Raw genomic sequence first — 22,245 nt, forward strand, 5'->3', positions numbered from 1 at the left:
GGCTTGTTTCCTGCTTTCTGAAACTCTAACAAAACACCCTGGCCCGTGACTCTTTATCACCGAAGGTGTCTCTGAGGTTGTAATGCTGTGTTCTAATTGCATAATGAAGAGCCCAGCCGGTCTTCCCCGATTCGGAGGGAAAGAATTTGCTGTTTCAATGTACTCTTTAAGCTCCAACCCCACAAGCATGAAGTACTAATCACACGTTAAAAAATACTGCTGTTTAATTTTCTAGTCATGTACTTTAAAAAAGCCGATACAATTACATTTTTTTCCCCCATCTTCTCAGATCTGCCCCTGAAACCACCCCAAAGCAACGCATCTTAATTTTCAGCGGAAAACCCGCTCAGAGGAAGCACATGAGGATTTGTCCCCCAGGGGTCACCGGGTGTCCAGACATGTGAACGAACCCTGTGATATTCATGGCTGACTCCGAGCCTTTACATTCTTTTTTCTATGAGGAACGATATGATTACACGGCACTGAAAGCAGTAAACGCAAAAGGCTTGACTTCTTCTTTCTCTTCTGCCCTTCTAGCATATATTTCCATTCCCACTGTTGGCTACATCAGCTGACCCTTTTACACCCCTGTTGCTCATAATGAAAAATAGTTCTCTTGTCATTTCCTGACCCTTACATTTATATACAAATGACAGACTGTAAAACTGCTGCAAACGAGACACACTGTTCATCGATACAATACGTTTCAACTGCAGGTATGTTGAGCACACGAGCTATCACCGTATTGTATTAGAGACATTTTATTGAAAATGCGAAAATAGGAAATGTATCATAGCCTAAAATAAATTACATAACATATACAGTATATATTTATATCTTTAAAATATTTTTGTGTTTAGGTTCTTTCAGTCTAGGAATTTTGACTAAATCAAGAATTTAGCGAACCGTGTCCATAATTTTTTTAAAGAAAAAACCTGCTTTCCAAAACTTAGAAAAATATACTGCACTAAATGGATTTCAAATGTGTCATTTCAGGGAATATCACATAGTGACTTTGCTGTCGTTTATAAAATGTCTTGCTTTCTTGTGTGGTGTGAGAGAGGGGGGTACAGAAGGACACTCGGAATTACCTGTGCCGCACGGTTAGGACTAAGAGCGGCGGGACCAGGTCATAACGCTACTTCCAAAGTGATGATACAGCAACCTGGCATTAGAATGCTAGATTATGACTTAAAGCTTCAGTTCACTTTAAAAACTAAAACGTAAAGTTAGAATGCTCCGTCCGTCTCCCTTGCTCTAGTGCCATCTTCAGGAAAGGTGAGCGGATAAACAAGCCTTCAGGGGGAAGTCACGCCCAAGGACGCGGCAACCGGGAGATGCGCTTCGGGACACCTTTAACAGGGCGGCTCACGTATGTACAGGACGGGGCCGGAAAGTGAGCGCGCACTCCAAGCCCGGAAGAGGCGAGGCGAAGTGCTAGCGTTTGCATGTGTCAGTGTCTGCCCCCAAGGCACACCTCACACCTTCCCGCGCGAGATTCTTTCCGTCCGTCCACCTGTCAGCGCGTTCACACGCCGCGTCCACGGTGCCATGCCTCTGAGCCACATCTCTTGACACAGTCACGTTACTGGGAAGCCGACCAAAGAAAGCCGAGTTGTCACCTGTTGGTTCTCAAGAGCGATGCAAGGGGACAGGGTCAGTCTGTGGCCTGCCGGGCGGTGGTGTCTGAGGGGCGTTGGACGGCACAGCCGCGGGCCTTTGGTTCCAAGGGGAGACCGTCCGAGGGGGTGCGGAGGCGACGTGGGCTACGAGGCAGCCATGTCTTCGGGGTTCTCATGGAGCGGGGGCACGAAGTCAGTCGTTTGGTTTGTTTCCACAAAGCAAGGCGAGACCGTTCTGCGGGTCCTCACATCAGCGTGGGCATGCCCAGTATGCCGGAGTGGCCGCGAAACCTTAAGGTCAAGGCCTCTCTCATTACCCAAAGGAAAACCAAAGACGAAAGCGGAACAAGACACGACGGGAGGGCAGATGACGCGGAAGTGCCATCTGGGCCGTCCCTGCAGCGCCCGGGCGTCCGCGCCTCATTCGCGCTCCTCCTGCAGCTCCACGGCGTCCGTGCCCTCCTCGGCGGGAGGTAGGTCCGTCATGGCCGAGTCCTCCCCCTCGGCGGCCGACTCGTTTTCCATCTTCTTTTTCTAGACCAAAGCAGACTCATCAGCGTGGGGCTGGGGCAGGGACGCAGCGCAGCAGAGCCAAGAGCAGGGGGCGGCCACGGGGCCTCAGGGGATCCCTCGCTGTGGGCTGGGCTCTCGGTTATGGCTGGGGCGAGCTCGCCGAGGCTGCATCGGAGGCCAGCATGTTCCTTACAGCGGGGGCGCTCGGGAGCGGCCTGTGTGTGCCTGGCTGTTGTGTTAAGCGTTCGGGGCGCGGGTGGGCGGTGGGCGGGTCCTGCCTCCGACCTCCCCGCCGGCCCATCAGCTGATGGAGACCTGCCTCTGCCTGAGGGCACCGCTTCCCTGCAGCCCTTGCCAGCGGGGGCTGTGCCCTCCCCGCCCCTCCCCTCCCCACCGTGGCCGTATGCGGACCTGCAGACTCTGGCTCCTACACCCGGGGAGTGCCAGGCAGGCGCGCGGTTCTGTCGCCATCTCTCACCTGTTTGCGATAGACGTAGCATGCTGCTATGGCGACCATGGTGGATTCTCCCACAAACCCCGCGAGGAGGGAGCCCACGCCCAGGGTGGCTCCGTGTACCCTGGGTTTGAGAACACAAAGGCCGTTTGTCTGTTAAAGCCCCGCCGCGGCACAAAGAGAGTCAAAACCCCGCCAAAACCCGGGAAAGGTATAGACAACGGGGCGGGGACCGGATGATTGCGTTCAAAGTCTGCTGGTTAGGGCTGCAGCTAGTAAACGGGCCGCCTGCGGGGGGAGGGGCCTGGAGCTCCGGGTCTCAGCTCAGCATCTCCTGGGGGAGGGGCACGGCCCCCGCTTGTGAGCCCGCGGCGTCCCGCCCGTCCTGTCTGCACCGTGAGCTTTCCTGAGCCGTGGGACCGACCATGCGCCTTCCCCAAGGGATCGGGAGCCCCCGAGGTCCAGGCGACACCCTGGCTCCCTTGCGTTTTTCGCCTTCCCGTGCCTGCCACGCCGCGATAGCTGCTCAGTGCGGTTTGTGTGTGGGCCTGACCCCGAATTCTAGAGTGGATCTCGACAGCCTCCCACCCGAACCAAGGCACCCCTCGGCATTTCTAACTCTGGACGTGCTTGGGGATTTCCCAGGGAAGAGCGGGTGTAACCTTCTGGACGGAGCGTGTACGCGGCAGCAGGACCTGCAGCCGCAGGCCCCCGACAACGTACCCCAGGGAGGGCAGGACCACGAGGCTGGTGATGAGCACGACGATCCGCAGCACAGAGCTGGGGGCCAGGACGAAGGTCTTCTTCAGGGTCATCAGCCACCCGGTGAGATGGGCCCTCACGGTGACTGAGGGGAGAGCCGAGGACTCGTCAGCAACGCCCCGCTTCTCCCATCCTGCTGCTTCTAACCCCCCAGAGCCCCCCCCGGCGCATCCAGGGTCCCTGGGCGGCTGCGTGGGGCCCGGGCCTTGCTGCCGTTGGCCTGGGCTGGTCACCTCGCCGGGGCTCCTGGTCCCCGCCTCTGGGCCCGGGGGAGCCCCATGCCCGCCTCGGCTCCCTCGCGTCCCAGCCTTAGTGTCCAGAGAGTGGGGTGTGGGCAGCCCCCTTCGCCGCCGCGAGCGCCATCCCCGGGGCCTGGGGCTGCTGCCGGCCCCTCCACGCCCCCCCCCCCCCCCCCCCCCCGCCGCCAGCCTCAAGCTCTGATCACGCCTGTCTAGAAAACTGAAGAGAGAAGCGGCAACTTGGTGGTGGTCCAGCTTGACTCTGGGAGGAGAGGATCTGGACCAGAAGCTGGGTGTGCCAGCCCGCAGGCTGGGGGAGGCGCGGAGGAGGGAGGTGTGGGTGAAGTAGAGGGACGGGTATCACTTCCCTGTTTCCTCCTCGGCATCCTGACCACTGGCCCGCGGCTGGCTCCCGCGTTTTCGTAAAGGCCTCACGACGTGTTCCCTGTACCCTGTCTCCCCGCCCTGACTTGTGAGCTTCCGGAGGGCAGGCAGGGCACCGGCCCCAGCGCCAGGGAGGGGCTCCAAGGACAACGCGTCAAGGATTGACGGGCTGCTCTGGGGCACAGACACCCTGGGCAACATTTAGCTTTGATCTGAAACTGGGTGGGGTTTGGAGAAGCGGGAGGCTTAGCCCTTCATCCCTTGTGGGCGGCGGCAGGCCTAGGCTTATCGAGGGGGAGGCAGTGCTCACTCCTGGGGTGAAAGCTCGTGCCCAGGGTACCTCTGGAGGAAGAATCTGCAGTCTTCCTGGTCTGACGCCGTGCTCCGCCCGCGCCAGGTGGAAGCACTGAATTTATGAGACACAGACGCTCACTTGGGTTTGGCCAAGGGAAAGGGTGAGGCCGCACGGGCGGGATCCTAACCTGATTGGCCCGAACCCAGCAGGTGGCAAAGACAGGTGGGGCCGGCTGTCTGCACACCCGCCCGTGGTCTGACAGGCGAGGAAAGACGAAAGGCAAGTCCCTCCCACCCCAGTCCTAGCTCTGGGACCTCCAGCCCCCACTCAAGGGCACCAAAGCTTGGCTCCCCCAGTGACCCCCACCCCACCCCCAAGGACCACAGGGCACCCCAACAGTCTCCAGGAATGCTTGGCCTCTCAGAGCAGGGGCAGCTCGTGGCCTGACTTGGGAACCAACACAGGGTGGGAGGGTGTGCCATCAGCCCCAGCTTGGACTAGCTCCACGGCCCATTTCTGGCCTCAGCTTTGACTCTGGATTCGTCTTTTCTCCAGCAGTCCTTCCTTTTAGAGTCTCAATACAGGCATAGATTTGTGTAACCATCACCACAGTGAAGACACAGAACTGTTCTACTGCCCCCGGAACTTCTCAAGCTATCCCTTTGGGCTCTTTTTACTGAGTTTGCAACCACTGTCCTTTAAGCAACAAATGACACCTGTTTGACTTGTTTCTCAAACTTTCAACTGACTGGATAATGTCTGTGCATCTTTTTAATCCACTGTGAAATTTAAAAACTTAAAAAAACCCCATTTTTTTGGCCGGGGGACAGGACTGCAAACGTTTGCCAACAAAGAAGACTGAATCAGGCATGAGGGTAAATAGGAATTTTTCTTTCATTCTCTGTTTACCTGGAACCGGGAAGAAGGAGAAGATTCGCAAGGGCACAACGCAGAGTTCTGCGAAGGCAAAGTCCACACCAATGATGTCGATCAAAATTTTCTCGGAAACATTGGGGGTCCAGAACATCACAAAACAGAGCTGCGGGGAAAAAAGGCAGGAAGCAAGGTTGTTAGAAAAAGGTGTACGTAAGTGAAATGAGAAGGCAGGTATCACGTGATCCCCGAGGAGCTAGGAAAGAGGGTGAACCTGCCCGATCGGGTCCTCGAGCTGCCTCCGCCTTGCTCTGTTCTCACCCGACAACACAGGCCCGGGCCCATTCGCCACACCGGCCCCGGAGGGAGGCTGGCGGTGGGGCCCATGTGACGGGCAGGCATCTGAGCCGGTGGCCGGGCCGGTGTGGAAGGCTTACCTGGGCTGCTGGACAGCTCAGTTAGTTCAGGGTGAGTGTGCTTATTAATGTGATTTTTACATTAATTTTAACCAAGTAATAAAAAGTGACCTGAAAGCATTTAGATGCAGGCAGAATTGCACTGAACCAGATCTGGGAGTAGGAGAAAAGGCGAGGGTAGGTTGGGAGAATAGCTATTGCAGGGACCAGTTCTTAGAGACCTGACTTTTTAAGCTTTGTGTGTGTATAACCGATTGAAAAGCTGAATTTAAAAATGTAACGCTATAATTTTGGAAGAGACCGTTAGAAAAATGCCAGTTGCATAAAATACTTCTCTCCCTTCCTTAAGATGTAAGTGATTCTTCTCTAAAATGAAAGTGAATGCATTATAAAATGAATTGCATTCGTGTAAAAACAGAACACTGAAGTTTTAGACTATAAACAACCTTTCGGCTTTGGGTAAATTAAGTTTCATGGAATTAGGCTGGTCCTGTTTACTATGTCATGTTGAAACATGTTAAAAAAAAATACCTTGGAAGGTCTGTTATAAATACGTTCCCACTTTCATAAATGCAATGGAACTTTTATTCTATCTTGTATTTTTCAGCATCTGGGAAGAATATCCCATTTGATTTTCAAAGATGACAGGTGTACTATCATTTAACCCTACACCCCATCTTTGACACGAAGGGAAAAATACTTCCTAAGATCTAGGGACTCGGAGCTCCGAGGCTTTATTACCTAGTGTCCTGGACAAGTAGCCCTGCCATCTTTCCTCACTGCAAAGCTGCCAGCCTGAAATGGTGAGCTGTCACTCACGCCTACGGCCCGGGAATTGTGGCAATTTCATGATATGTTCGCAACGACACAGCACAGCACTGGGACGTGTTCATTTTCTTGACAAGTAGACTGATCACCCCTCCCTTCAAATATTTTCCACAGCAGTAAAGCTGTAAAGAATTCAGATAAGTGAGCACCGCCCCCAACCCTGGGCTTGATTGTGCGTCAGGACTGACGGGGGATAAGCTATCCTGGGTTTCCTCTCTGGCTGGAGGGAGCTCTCTAGGCTGCGTTCTGCTAAAAAAAAAAAAAAAAAAACGCTTAAGCTTCCAGGAAAACCATTGGCAGGCTTTACTTATTTTATAGCCAGTGATTATCTGAATGTGAGATAATGCCTCCTGTTGCAATCTCTCTGTGCCTTGCAAAATCACTGTGAAGTGCCTTTTAAATGACAACAAACCAAGGAAAAAGGAGTGTGTAATTGCATGTCACAGAGGAAAGTGCAAGCAGGCACTGGTGGCGAAGGTCAGCCCTCCCTCTGGCTTCTCTGCACAGATAATGGTCACCTGGAGGCTTTCCACTGCCCTGGAGGAGAAAGTCAGTAACCTTCGGAGGAGTCCAGCCTGAGGGCGCAAGATAGCAAGTGCATCCAAATTACCGGAGACACTGACATAAATATCGAGTAACCAGGGCGGGTGACTGCAGTTCTGGTGACTTGAAAGCAAAGCAGTAAGGCATGGTGGATCTCTAATAGAGCTTCCCAGCAGGGAGGCTTGATATTGTCATTTCTAAAAGTCTACAGTATGATTTAACTTGACACCACTAAGCCCCTCTGTTCTCCATCTGGTATCTCTCTGTGCCAAAGACACCCTACAGGCCCCTATCAAGGCCACGTGCCACCGAGGTGCTTCTCGAGTTTTCAGCCCCACACACCTACAGCCTAGATTGGGTCTTTCTAGATCGGTGTAACTGAATGCTCTCAGTCTAGTCTGGGGCTTCAGCAATCACAGGTTTAAAGGGAAGCAATGCCACATGGATCGACACTTCCTTTCTTTTTCTCCCCGAAGTCTCTGAATTTGAGCCTTGGCCTTTGCTATACTTCCAGTATGAAAATGCTCCTTACCTTCCAGCAAGCTCTTTAAAACAAAGTGACTTGTTTCCAGCATTGCCCAGAAAGAAATACATGCAACTCAGAAGTAGGTTTGGTGTTGGTTAAAAGCTGCAATCCCTGTATGCAGATCAAATTTTTCCAAGAAACATATTGACCCCTAGCATCCTAATCAGATCAGATTTAACCAGTCTGTTTCAGAAAACAAGAAGCTCTAGAAGCTAATCTAACAAAGAATATTTCAGGAAAAGTGTCTTTCTGATGAGTTCACCCAGAGGAGTCTTGACTTAGAACATGCCCTCCTAGTTGACCAGGACATGCCGTGCCGTGTCCCTCAAATATTTGCAGAGCCTAATGACGTTGACTTTTCCAAACCAGAACGCAAACCTAATAAACTACTGACAGTGAACATGTTTTGTTGCTGGGAGTAGCTGCAGGGTTGGGTTTTCTGCTGCTGAGCTTGCTGTCAACATTATCTCATTAGGAAGCAGCCAGCAAAGCACAAGAACCCACTCCGTGCCCGGATCTTGGTTCTTCTATTTATTCTCCAATAAAAGGAACCAGGGGTCCTTGCAGAAATGGCTCCCACTCTGGGCCTGGGGTGGGAAATGTACAAGACGATCAGCTTGGAACAATACATCGAAGGACACAGGCGTCCAGAAGAGAGAGCTCCCACGGGCAAAGCTGGGGGAATCTGGGCAACAAAAAGTGACGTAGTACTGAATTATGAGCCACTGCACAGAGTGAATACCCATGAGTCTATACTGATATATATAAACAAATAGGGACAAACCTCCAGCGCAGAATTACAAGTAATTTCTGTAGAATACTCCCCGCTTAGGGGGGTGGAGGCGTATCTCCCCACTCCTGGAGTGTGGGCTGATCAGAGTAACTTCCTTCCAAAGAAGGACAAGATGGAAAGGGGGGAAAAAACCCTTCACGGTGGAGAAACCTGGCAAACATAATAGGCCAGGTGATCAAGGTAACATCATCGGCGCTGTCATGTTGATAGCGTGTTCTCTCGAGGAGATGTGATGGGAAAGGCCCCGTGAACTGTGGTTTTCCTCCCGAAAGCCCATACGCCCAGTCTGACCATGAGAAAAACCCCAGACAAACCCAAAGTGAGCGACATTCTACATAGTGCCTCACCAGTCAAGGCCGCAAAGACAAGCAAAGTCTGAGAAACTCTCACAAACCAGAGGAGGGAGGCTAAGGAGACAAGATGACGAACTGTAACGTGGTAGCATGGATGCGATCCTAGAACAGAGAAAGGACGTGAGGAAAACCGCTCATGAAATCTGAATGAACTGTGGAGTTTAGGTCACAAGAACGTACTGGGGTTGGTTCCTTATTTGTGACAAAGGTACCACAGCAGAGTAAGATGGAGTGTGGGATGAAGGGTCCGTGCTATCTTCACAATGCTTCTGTAAATCTAAAATAATTCTAAAACTGAAAGGTTAAAAAAAATAAAGAAGACCCATGACCCACTCCTTCTTTATTTGACAGATTGTGACTCTTTTTCTGAGGTCCAGGCACTGACCATGAAATTTTTACTTTGAATTTTGAGATACTTATTTGTTGTTTTTCTTTTTCTTTCTTTCTTTCTTTTTTTTTTTTTTTTTAAATCAGTGACTTGTTTGCTTGCACCATTTTAATCCATTTCTTGGGAAGATTTAGCATCTATGTCTGTGACAACAGTGATGGAGATATTAAAATAGCAAACACTATATAGCACTTCTTATGGGCCGGGAACCGGAAGAAATGCTTTGTACATACTAAATCATTTCATCTTTACCTTCCTATGAGAGCTGTACTACTACTACCCACTTTACAGATGAAGAGACCAGGCACATAAAGTTTTCTTCACTTGCTCAAGATCACACAGCTAGCAAGTGGCCCAAACAGGACCCCTGCCTCTCTGGTTAAGCCCCCAAACATGTGATTAGCATGTCAGTGTTGTGGGCGTGATTCCAGAGTAATTTTCAGGACAGGATCACTGCCACCTACCTTCACAGACAAATTTACAGATGTACGTGGTGATGAATACACATTGATTCATTGACAACCTCCATCTGCCCCGATGCAGCTGGAGAAAACCCGAGCTCCCCTGCCTATCTTTGTGGGGATAGAGGTATGGATCGTATACCTGCAGCAGATCACAGTTTCCAGGCTGGGAGAGACAAGCGTGGTTTCTACAGTCTCAGATTCTCATGCATCCCTCTAGGGGTCTCCCCATTTGAACCCCTACCCTAGATACTGATGAAAACAGAATCTACTTGGAACTATTTACATTGTTTTTTAAAGCTTAGGTAAATGAGAGTATCATGTTATTTAATACATTTATTAATAACATTAATCCATCTATTCTTATTTACCTAGTGCATTATTTACCTATCTATTCTAGATGAATTTTTGTTTGTTCTTCTTTCTCTAGTTCCTTTAGGTTAGATTGTTTGAGATTCTTCTTGTTTCTTGAGGTAGGATTGTATTGCTATAAACTTCCCTTAGAACTGCTTTTGCTGCATCCCATAGGTTTTGGATAGTTGTGTTTTCATTGTCATTTGTCTTTAGGTATTTTATTTATTTATTTATTTATTTATTTATTTATTTTATTATTATTATTATTTTTTTTTGCGGTACGCAGGCCTCTCTCACTGTTGTGGCCTCTCCCGTTGCGGAGCACAGGCTCTGGACGCGCAGGCCCAGCGGCCATGGCTCACGGGCCCAGCCGCTCTGTGGCATGTGGGATCTTCCCGGACCGGGGCACGAACCCGTGTCCCCTGCATCGGCAGGCGGACTCTCAGCCACTGTGCCACCTGGGAAGCCCTTTAGGTATTTTCCGATTTCCTCTTTGATTTCTTCAGCGACCTCTTGGTTATTTAGTAACATATTGTTTAGCCTCCATGTGTTTGTGTTTTTTACGTTTTTTTCCCTGTAATTTATTTCTAATCTCATAGTGTTGTGGTCAGAAAAGATGCTTGATATGATTTCAATTTTCTTAAATTTACTGAGGCTTGATTTGTGACCCAAGATGTGATATGTCCTGGAGAATGTTCTGTGTGGACTTGAAAGTGTAATCTGCTGTTTTCAGATGGAATGTCCTATAAATATCAATTAAGTCTACCTGGTCTATTGTGTCATTTAAAGCTTGTTTCCGTATCAGTTTTCCGTCTGGCTGATCTGTCCATTGGTGTCAGTGAGGGGTTAAAGTCCCCCACTATTATTGTGTTACTGCCCATTTCCTCTTTTATGGCTGTTAGCAGTTGCCTTATATATTGAGGTGCTCCTATGTTGGGTGCATATATATTTATAATTGTTATATCTTCTTCTTGGATTAATGCCTTGATCATTATGTAGTGTCCTTCCTTGTCTCTTGTAACATTCTTTATTTTAAAGTCTATTTTATCTGATACGAGTAATGCTACTCCAGCTTTCTTCTGATTTCCATCTGCATGGAATATCTTTTTCCATCGCCTCACTTTCAGTCTGTATGTGTCCTTAGGTCTGAAGTGGGTCTCTTGTAGACAGCATATATATGGGTCTTGTTTTTGCATCCATTCAGCAAGCCTGTGTCTTTTGGTTGGAGCATTTAATCCATTCACACTTAAGGTAATTATCGATATGTATGTTCCTATGACCATTTTCTTAATTGTTTTGGGTTTGTTTTTGTAGATCCGTTTCCTCTCTTGTGTTTCCCACTTAGAGAAGTTCCTTTAGCATTTGTTGTAGAGCTGGTTCGGTGGTGCTGAATTCTCTTAGCTTTTGCTTGTCTGGAAAGCTTTTGATTTCTCCGTCAAATCTGAATGAGACACTTACCAGGTAATTTTGGTTGTAGGTTCTTCCCTTTCATCACTTAAAAAATATCATGCCACTCCCTTCTGGCCTGTTGAGTTTCTGCTGAAAAATCAGCTGTTAACCTTATCAGTGTTCCCTTGTATGTTACTTGTTGTTTTTCCTTTGTTGCTTTTAATAAATTTTCTTTGTCTTTAATTTTTTTTTTTTTGTGGTACGCAGGCCTCTCACTGCTGTGGCCTCTCCTATTGCGGAGCACAGGCTCCGGACGCGCTGCCTCAGCGGCCATGGCTCACGGGTCCAGCCGCTCCGTGGCACGTGGGATCTTCCCGGACCGGGGCACGAACCCGTGTCCCCTGCATCGGTAGGCAGACTCTCAACCACTGCGCCACCAGGGAAGCCATGTTTTTAATTTTTGTCAATCTGATTACTATGTGTCTCGGCATGTTTCTCCTTGGGTTTATCCCGCCTGGGACTCTCTGAGCTTCCTGGACTTTGGTAGCTATTTCCTTTCCCATGTTAGGGAAGTTTTCGACTATAATCTCTTCAAATATTTTCTCTGGTCCTTTCTCTCTCTCTTCTTCTGGGACCCCTATAATGCGAATGTTGTTGCGTTTAATGTTGTCCCAGAGGTCTCTTAGGCTGTCTTCATTTCTTTTCATTCTTTTTCCTTTATTCTGTTCTGCAGCAGTGAATTCCACCATTCTGTCTTCCAGGTCACTTATCCGTTCTTCTGCCTCAGTTATTCTGCTATTGATTCCTTCTAGTGTAGATTTCATTTCAGTTATTGTATTGTTCATCTCTGTTTGTTCGTTCTTTAATTCTTCTAGGTCTTTGTTAAACATTTCTTGCATCTTCTCGATCTTTCCCTCCATTCTTTTTCTGAGGTCCTGGATCGTCTTCACTATCGTTATTCTGAATTCTTTTTCTGGAAGGCTGCCTGTCTCCACTTCATTTATTTGTTTTTCTGAGGTTTCATCCTGTTCCTTCATCTGGTACACAGTCCTCTGCCTTTTCATTTTGTCTTTCTGTGAATGTGGTTTTCGTTCCACAGTCTGCAGGATTGTAGTTCTTCTTGCTTCTGCTGTCTCGAGATGCCTATTTGTATTTCAAGACACATTCATCTCGAGTAGAGTGTAGACCACTCCAGACAAACCTTCTGTCTCCATGATCATTGGCTTCTTTTTTAAAAAAAAATCATGTTAGCCTCTGTAGAAACTAGCCAAAGGGCTGCAGCCCTTTTATTCACTAGCTTAACATGAAGTTTCTGGTCAGCGTATGTGTGACAGTCACATTTCTAATGAGGGTTTGGTTGGGCAAATCAATGAATAATCTAACACCTCCCTTAGAAGCAATCTGTTAGCAGGCTTCGGCTGTATGTAGTTGTTCTATATTGGGGGCAGTATTTAACCTTTCACTTCTAAATCCGTACAATAGTGAGCTAAGTTCTGACACAGTTTTACCATGTATTGAGATTCCCAAATAGGATTAGAGTGTACAGCAAGGATGAAGGAAGCCCCAAAACTTACAGAAATAACGCTTCTGCGCCTAAGATGTTACAGTCTGAATCAATGCGACTAGAACCACACCACAGCCATCTTTCCCAAGACTTTCCTCATCCACAGAGTCAGTCCCTGACTTGCCCTGGGACTGAGTCTCTTTCCCAAGAACTTGGGATTGGAATTTGAAGAAGCTAATTGTCTCCGTCAGCATTTGAACTCAGAGAACTTAGAAACCCAGCCATAGTGGGACAGCCATTCCCATGCGTCCTGAGAGGATTCCATTCCACGAAGGAACACTGCCAAGAACTCTGGTTTTGACTTAATTTCCAGAAGCTGTTGACGACGCTTTTGAGGAACTCACAAAGCTGTCTCCATTACCCTGAATAATCAGGATTAGCATCAAGTCAGACATTCTGAACCCCTGCATGTAGAAGAAGTGAAATACATGCAGCTGTTTTGAATTAAAATAGTCGGCCCGGGGCATCAGTCTTATTTGGAGGTTTTACTTAGAAAGCAGGGATCAACTTATGTTGAATTGGGGTTAAGTCTCCACTGGGTAAACCAGTGGTAACCCTCAGCAATGCCCCCCTCCCCCCCGCCCAAGAAAGCGGTAGTTACAGGCTTGGCTCTGGGCCGTGTGCTTAATGAGTAGGTTGACTTACATTCTGGTGCCAACTCCTCAGTGCACCTCGGATGACCAGACCGCCAGCACATCTCGGGGCCCAGGCTCTGCACAAAAGGCTCCCACCAGTGCCGGGCGTGGCAAATGTGATCAATCGCAGCTGTCATCATTGTAAAAGGTTTCCCGGAACCCCAATAAAATACCAACAGTGGGGTCGCCTGCAGGTGTTGAGATTAGGATTGATTTTATTTCCTCTTTGTCCTTGTCCCTGTTTTACCACAAAGAGCGGGTCTTCTTTCTCGTGGTTCAGGAAGCATTTTAGAATAAAGAGGACCCCGTGCGTCTGTCTTCACAGATAAAGTCAACCTTCACGCGTGCCGCTGACAAGGATGAAGCAGTCTTGCTTCAGAACCGGGGGCGGCGTTCAGGGGTGTCCGCCGGCTCGGCTCCCAAACTGCACCTAGTGTCACTCACTCCAGACAGAAGGCCCCTTGACTCGATTTACTGGAGGGCTGAGGTTGGAGGCAAGAGAAGGCGGACTCGAGAAGGATACACACACGCCTACCTTGCTTGAGTTTTCAGACACCCGGGAATGCCATTTGGCCGGCTGGTTCTTAGCATCACGATACTGCGCCGTCTGCACACGTGTGGTGGGAGTGGAGGAGGGGAGGGGTGGGGCAGGGGCATTTCCCGGAGGGTTTTGCGGGTCATGGTTGTGACTCCGGGAGCCTCGGGACTTTGTGGGCTGGAGGAGTGACGCGATCGGGCTGCTGTTTGGACGGGCTCTCCCAGGGCCGTGTGAGAACAGACTGTGGAGGCCGGGGGAGCCCTGTGGAGGAGAGGCTACCGTAACGGTCCAGGTGGGCGATGGCCTCGGACCAGGAGGTGAGAAACGGTCAAACCTGGAGGTGCCTGAAGTTAGGGCTCCTGGGGTGTGCTGAGGTGTCCCCGTGCGGCGTGAGAGGGTGTGATGTGACGGAGCAGGCGTCGCTGTCCTTCAGGGGAGGCTGGCTGCCCACGGGCGGCCCTCCCGGCCTGCGCTCTCCGCGGTTACTCTCCTTGCTGGCGGCTGCCTGAACTGGATGGGGCTGTTTCTAAGAGCTTTCCTAGCGCCATCGGTGAGCTCATGAGAAGTCACCACACATCCCCAGCGGAATGACAGTATTTCATCAGGACTGACTCTTCAGAACCAGGGTGAGTCCCAGTGTTGAGGGAGAAAAAGTGCTGTTTTACTAGAGTGGAAATGCTCAAGCAGACCACGTGTGCGAAGGCCGACGAACCCAATTTCTGGGGAGCTGCATTAAAGGGGGTGACGGGAGCGAGCCTGTAGTCATCTCCAGAGGGCACGGGTGCTGCGATCGGGGACCGCTGACCCATCCTCCGAAGGGGTGAACGCGTGGGCATGAAAGCGAGGGGGCAGCGCGGGAGGAGGCGACGGAGAAAAGCACTCCCGGGTGGGACAGGGTCATGGGTAGGGCAGTGAGAATTACAACAGTGTACAGTGAAGAGACACATAAAAAGGGTGGCTTCTGATGTAAGGTCAGGCCCGCAAAAGTTTCAGCAACAGATGGAGTCAACCTCCTCTATCACTGAGAGAAACAGAGCTTGGTTTTCCGTTAAGCTAGGGAGCGTGGCAAAGCCTCGTGCCGAGTATTGAGGTACCGCCTGGTATCCTCAGCGTGGCTTGTTGACAGTGGCAATTATTATAAACATCTACCTGGAATATTTTCATAGGGGAGTTGATGTAACCATGAACGGTTACAGCACATTTCTGATAAAATATTATATTAACACTTTCAGATGTAAGTTTTTAAATCGGCTTAAGAACATGAAAACTAAATCATCCCTGTTACCATTTAGATTCAGTGAAATTGCCATATACACCCTTACGAGCAGTTGGTGCATTTTTCCCACGTAAGATGACTGAATTCTTGGTAAGAAACAAAGGGTTGATTGAAAGAAACAACACACTTCAAACAGCAGGGGGCGCCCCAGCTGAACTCCTGCCCACCCCATCTATATGTGCAGAATGGTAATTCTTTCCTTACCCCATCTGAGGCATATTTAGAAAGTTCCGACCTTAGCTTATGTCTAGCCTTTATTTTTTTTGACTGCTAGTAGTCATACTGGAACTTGCTAGAAGCTGCGTGTGTTACGGGGGCGGGGGAGGTATGGAGAGTGATTATTTAATGGGTAGATAGTTTCCGTTTCCCAGGTTGAAGAGTTCTGAGGACAGGAGCACGACAATATAAATGTGCTGAACTGTACACTTACACACGGTTCAGGTGCTAAGTTGTATGAGGTGTATTTTACCACAATTTAAAAAAAAATAAAAAAAAATTGGAACCTGCTTATAACAACACAGTATGCACGTGCATTTGCTAATTGCTTTAAGAACTGCACGTGTGTGCACTGTTGGTGGGAATGTAAATTGGTGCAGCCACTACGGAGAACAGTATGGAGATTCCTCAAAAAACTAAAAACAGAGTTGCCATATGATCCAGCAATCCCATTCCTGGGCATATACTCAGACAAAACTATAATTTGCAAAGATACATGCACCCCAATGTTCATAACAGCAGTATCTGCCAGATAGACGGATAAAGAAGATGTGGCACATATAGACAATGGAATATTACTCAGCCCTAAAAAAGAATGAAGTAATGCCATTTGCAGTAACATGGATGAACCTAGAGATGATCAGACTAAGTGAAGCAAGTCAGAAAGAGAAATACAAATACCATATGCTATCCCTTATATGTGGAATCTAAAGTATGACACGAATGTACTTATCTATGAAACAGAGTCAGACTCACAGACGTAGAGAACAGGCTTGTGGTTGCCAAGGGGGAGGGGGTGTAGGAGAGGGATGGGCTGGGAGTTTGGGATTAGCAGCTGCAAACGATTAACATCATTTATAGAATGGATAAGCAACAAGGTCCTACTGTGTAGCACAGGGAACTATATTCAATATCCTGTGATAAACCATAATGGAAAAGAATGTAAAAAAGAAATGTATATATAGGTATAACTGAATCACTTTGCTATAGAGCAGAAATTAACACAACATTATAAATCAACTCTACTTCAATAAAATAACTTAAAAAAAGGAATGCACCTGTGGATTTGTACTGTGGTTCTCTTATGAGGTAGAGATTTGGAAGCAGTCTCAATTGTTTTAATCTCCCCTGAACAAACCAATCAAACCCTCAAATCTATAACATATGATGACTTAAAAAGCAAATGCTGAACGACTGAAGCTTTGGGGAGAAGTGTAAGCGGGGCAGGGGCTCAGTGGGAAAGAACTAACTCTTATCATTACTTACTATACGCCAAGAGCTTTCCATAGGTTATGTCATTTAATCCTTACCCCAATCCCAGGGTCGTGGCTTTGTTTGGGGGTCCTCTGTTGAGGACAGCAGGGCCCAGAGGGGCTGTACGACTTTCCCCAGGTCCCCCCATTTGTAAAGGGGAGGGCCAGGATTTCAACCCCGGCCTCGGGGACTCAGAAGCCTCGCTCCCCCCATGTCTCTGGGATGTCTAAAGGCGCCCAACGGTACACGGTACACACACACTGTGAGGGGCGCCAAATGAGAAAGTCTTAAATTCAGCATCTTCGGTCCTTTTCGTCCTCCCCCCACGCACAAGAGGTCCTTTTCTTCTCCCGGATAATGCGAACAATGAGAAGGCAGTCTCGGGGCACGGGGGGTAGGGCAGCCCAGCAGAAACAAAGCCTCAAACAGGCCGTCCTTGTTGGAGACACGGGGCCAGCGTGGTACCACGCTCAGAAAAAGTCCGGTAGCGTCCACCACCCTGATGGCTGAGGGACAGCTCGTGGGTCAGTTTGGCCACAGGAAGTGAGACCGGGTCACCCTCATGAATGGAACTTCTAACTGAGCGCGGGCTGAAGTCCTGTGGGATGGTGGGGTTTGCTGTTTCTCAGCTCAGATTTTGCTGCTTTCCAGCTCACAGCTGAAGGACTCGGGGCTGAATGCTTCACTGAGATGCAGCTCTGACTGGTGGGACGCAACTAAGAAAAAGGGATTCCTGACATGCCGTTGGATGCTGACATATGTGGGACGCTGACACACGCTATCCCGTGAAGCAGCAACAGAGGAGAATTAGTGTACTGACCAGAGCACTGGAGAGTGTCTGTTACATACAGAAATGGAAGTAGGGGAGCTCATCCTGAACTGCAAGATGCAAAACTGATCCTTAAATGATGAAAAAGTCCTCTCACTGGGGGGAAACTGAGGCCGTGACAGGCAGGACTGGACGAGACTCCAGGCCCATGACCTGCGCGCAGGGTGTTTTCTGGTGTTTTCTACCGGCAGTGCCATAGCCAAGCTGCCCAGACCTCGTGGGGAGCAGGTGGCCAGAGCTGACCTGGCAGGATTAGTGGCGCTGTAAATACTGCCACTGTCAGTGACCTCGCTGCCTTTCAGAGGTCGTGGCCGTTCTGCGGGGCGGGGCAGAGTGGAGTTCTCGGTTTGTATCTTTGAGTTTGTGCCTCCCGAGGACATACCTAGTGTGAACAGCAGAAGTAGTATTTTAAGATGAGCTGAACCTCCCCGAAAGGGATTATTTCAGTGTGTCACAGAGAAAGAAGCTGAGGGTGCAGATTTTTTGGACTGCTGCTTTCTCTGATGGAAAGCCTTTTTGCTTCCTTTCCCTCTGAGGCCCTGAAGTTCTGAAGCTTTAGGACTAAAATGTTTTAAGTACGAAACATCATCACCTTAAATTTTACGGTGGCCTCCACCCCTTGGATGGCACGTATTTTCGCGCAGGCTTTGGCAAGATGGACAGGCACCCGGGGGTGTTGCGATTCCGTGCCTGGCTTCTGGAGGGCACACACTCACCCCGTCCCTCTCCAGCAACCTGCAAGCTAGCCCCCCCCCCCGAGACGAGGATTAGCTCAGGAAGCTGGGGACCCAGACGAAGAACAGCCTCATTGGACAGAACTGTGACCGTCAAGGAGGAAGGAGATGGCCTGTCACGTGGGAGAGAGTGGCCACGTTCTTGTTAAGCTCACAACGAGCAGGGAAATTTAAAAAAATGAAATAAGGAAAAGAGATTTCAAAATTTGTGAGAAAGAGGCAAATAAGATCTGATAACACCAGAGGTTCTGAGAGAACCTGGAAACCTCTCAAAAGAGAAAATTTCTCCCCCAACCCCTGCGACGAGCAGAAAAGAGAACAGCAGGCACCTGAGGACGTCAGGTGGTCCCCGGGCTGCTCTCGGGGGGGCGGGGGGGGCGGGGCATGCCAGCTGGGGAAGGGGGTACCGGCCATCTCCCTGCCTTCATTTGCTGGCTCACAGGCTCTCTCTTCCTCAGTTCCCGGGAGGTAAGCCTAGATAAGGTCTACGAACTACCGCGTTCAAGGGCTCACAATCTCGTGGATGAATAAGGACAGGAAGGCAAAAGCCTGGAAACGCTGAATGGGTGCAAGTGCTGAGGTCCAGAGAAAGGGCTTTACGGAACTATCTATACTCGAGGTAAGAAGAGGAAGAGGAGAGAACCAGTAGGGGCCGAGGGTACATTCCAAGCCCCTCCTCTGAGTCTGCCTTTTCCACGAAGGAGGGTCATCTTAAAATAAATGAGCAAACATGGGTAAAAGGAATTTGAAGACCGAAACTGGTAAGAGGGAGTGAAGCGTTTCGCCCGTGCAAGTCCCGGATCACTAACATCATCTGAAGTGAAAACACTCGTTGGCGTGGCTGAGAAAGCAATGAAGTGGGGAGATACTGGGAGCCTCGAGGTGGGCAAATCCCCCGAAGATGGATTCGAGAAGGGCCCAGCCCCCGACTCTCATGAGAGTGCGGCCGACCGGGTCTTACTGTTGGCTCACAGTGCCATGTGGCCAAATGAAAAAGCCCGTGCAGGCTCAGGCTGCCTTGATGGAAACGATCAAGTCAAAACTGGACAGTTCAAGTCCATTAGCCAAGGTCAGACCCGATTTGGCGTTTGTGTTCCACGCTCTCAGAGGACAGTGACAAACCGGAACAATTCCAAGGGGCACACAGAACACCGCAGCGTCTGGAAGCCAAGCCTGTTAAAAAGGTCTGGAAACGGGCTTGGGCTATTAGAAGGGCTGCCACGTGGAAGAGGGGTAAGGCGGGTACGAAGGGCGGAGGTGAGGACGCCGCCTCACCAGCCCTCCGTCTGCGGACACTGCAGTCTTCACGGCCTCCTTCCCGCCTCTCAGGTAGTCGGATCGTAGCTACTTCTGTAGCTGTGACTCTACGGTGACCTACTGATTCCCGCAGCGATCGGTTTGTTACTGTGACAACGGGCTTCGGACCTGAATTCACTCACAAGATAATTACTGGGCACCTGTCCTGGGCCAGCCACTGTGCTGGGTGCTGGGCATTTACAAGGGCAAACACGGCAGGGACGACGCCAGAGCTCAGGGAGGCCCGGTGACTACGGAGCGCCGGGTCCTGGTGGGGGACTTGTCTCGGGGGGTGGGAAGCCGGCTGCCAGTCCAAGTCGCATACGCCGAGCAAGGAGGCAGGGAGAGGGTTTCAGGCCAAAGGGACAGCGTGAGCAGAGGCCTGGCCTGGGAGAACACACCACGGCCCCTCAGCTCCGGGCGCTCTGCGTGGCTGGGTCGGGGAGCGGGACACTGAGATGCGTGCGCCTTGTACGGCTCCTTTAGGGTTTGGGTTTCTGTTGCGCAGACACAGCCCCTGGCGGGTCTATGCACCAGCCGCTCCAGGAGGACTGGTTTGCAGGGGAAGTGGCTCGAGCCCCGCTGGGGGCTGTGGTCCCAGCTGAGCGAGAGCTGTGGAAGCAGAAACAGGGATGCGATGTGGGGAATGGAGGAGAGGGAGGTCCCAGGGGTATTTAGGGGGAGGCTAAGGCCCGGCTCTGCCCCCAAGGGGATGTCAGCGGGGAGGAAGGGAGCCGAGCTGAGGGTGAGCCCAGGCTTCTGTCTCCGGCAACACCAAGCAGGCAGGAGTCCTTGCTCGTCACTGAAATAGGGAACAGAGAGGAGAAAAAGCCCCGGGGCCACGGGCAGGCCGTTGAGTCCGCTTTGGGACAGGAGGGGTTGTCCAGCGCCCGTGGGAAATCCGAGTGCATCTCTGGGCAGGAGGCAGTTAGATGTTTGGGCCTGAAGCTCAGGAGGGAGATGGGAGTCAAAGACGCTGATCTGGGAATCAGCCAGACACGGTACCTGAAGCCACGGCCTGCAGAGAGAGAGGGCTTAGGGGGGACATGGACAGAGCGGGGCGCTCACTCAGAGGGAGGTTCCACCGAGGAGCCTGTGCGGGAACAGTCAGAAAGGACGAGGGCGAAGCGGCCGAGGAGGGGGTCGCAGAAGCCACGGGAAACGCGCAAAGGATGCACGCGAGGGCAGCATCCGACACGGCAGGTGAGAACCGGACGGCGCCCGAGGGAGCTGGGGCGTGGGCGCGCGGGGACCGGGGCAAGCTCTCTAGGGAGACAACAGGGAACGGTGACAAGAACGCAGCCCACAGGAGCGATCTAGGAAGGAAATGGGGCCCCGCGCCCCTGAAGAAGGGGGGGGCTGCCGTGGGAACCGCACACGGCACAGGTGGGGAGCACAGCAGCTGGAAGGATGGGCTTGCGGTGCTTGTGCGTAATTCTCTCAGGGAGCTTGGATGCCGAGGGGAGGAGAAATGTAGGGGGGCTGCTGGGTAAAGACATGATTTTTATGCTTTCTTTAAATTTTTTTTTTTTTTTTTTTTTTGCGGTACGCGGGCCTCTCACTGCTGTGGCCTCTCCCGTTGCGGAGCACAGGCTCCGGACGCGCAGGCCTAGCGGCCATGGCTCACGGGCTTAGTTGCTCCGCGGCATGTGGGATCTTCCCGGACCGGGGCACGAACCCGTGTCTCCTACATCGGCAGGCGGACTCTCAACCACTGCGCCACCAGGGAAGCCCTTTTTTTTTTTTTTTTTTTTTTTTTTTTTAAATAAAGTTGGGAGACTTGAGCATATTGAAACGTAGATAGGAAGGAGAGATTTGGGAGAAGTTGGCAGTGGGGACAGGGAGACGCTGAGCAGAAAGGACGGCTGAAGCAGTGCAGGTGAGTGCGTGGAGGTACCACTCAGACGGGGGCGGGGGGCTGGGGGAGATGCACAGAGGGTGCTGGCCTGCGGGACATCCTGCTTGCTGTAAATGTGACCCCTCAGTCCAAAATAGCATCTCCCTCCTCCTCTTTCCTTTTACTTCATTTTTTTCTCCCAAGCAGCTGTGTTTCCCTGTAGAAGGCTGCATTACGGCCACCCAGAGAGAGAGTCCCTTCCTAATCCCCAGAACGACTATTCATTCCCTTATATGGTCCACAGAGGTGATTAAATTAAGGATCTTGAGATAAGATTGCTTGGGAATGTCTGGGTGGGCCCTAAATACCGTCACGAATGTCCTCATTATAGAAAAGGGAGGCACACAGAGGAGAAGGCGATGTGAAGACAGAGACTGGTGGTGATTCGGCCAAGGAATGCCGGCCACCACCAGGAGCTGGGAGAGGCAAGGGATGGATTCTTTTCTAAAGCCGCTGGAGACAGTGTGCCCCGCTAGCACCTCGAGTTCAGCCCAGTGAACTGCATTGTGACTTCTGGCCTCCAGAACTAGGAGAGAATACATTTCGGATGTTTTAAGCCGTCAGGGTTTGTGGTCGTTTCTTACAGGAGCCACAGGAAACTAACGCACCGTCCAACACCACAGTGTATGTTAATTGCCTGTCTTCTCCATGAGGTTATGAACCCCCCCCCACCCCCACCCCCACCCCCGCTAAGAAAAGAGACTTTGTGTGTTAGTTTCACCATGGTAGCCCTGAGGCCTGGTATGGAGCAGGGGCTCAAGCATTTGTTGAATGGCTGCATGAACAAATATGCACGTGCTGCTTCTCTGGGGA

General features: G+C 50.6%; 1 protein-coding gene across 2 annotated transcripts in view; it reads right to left on the reverse strand.

Moving 5' to 3' along the window:
• Positions 1–206: 206 nt before the first annotated feature.
• Positions 207–22,245, reverse strand: part of ANKH (ANKH inorganic pyrophosphate transport regulator) — a 144,673-nt gene continuing 122,634 nt past the window's right edge. For both annotated transcript variants that reach the window (XM_059060282.2, XM_067030808.1), the window contains 4 exons: positions 5,179–5,308; positions 3,313–3,436; positions 2,614–2,713; positions 207–2,156 (listed from right to left, as the gene is read on the reverse strand). In XM_059060282.2, the coding sequence (XP_058916265.1) occupies positions 2,043–2,156; positions 2,614–2,713; positions 3,313–3,436; positions 5,179–5,308 (468 nt within the window). In that variant the 3' untranslated portion in view covers positions 207–2,042. The remainder of the gene's footprint in view (positions 2,157–2,613; positions 2,714–3,312; positions 3,437–5,178; positions 5,309–22,245) is intronic.

This window comes from Kogia breviceps, chromosome 4 (assembly GCF_026419965.1).
Source record: "Kogia breviceps isolate mKogBre1 chromosome 4, mKogBre1 haplotype 1, whole genome shotgun sequence".
Lineage (NCBI taxonomy): Eukaryota > Metazoa > Chordata > Mammalia > Artiodactyla > Physeteridae > Kogia > Kogia breviceps.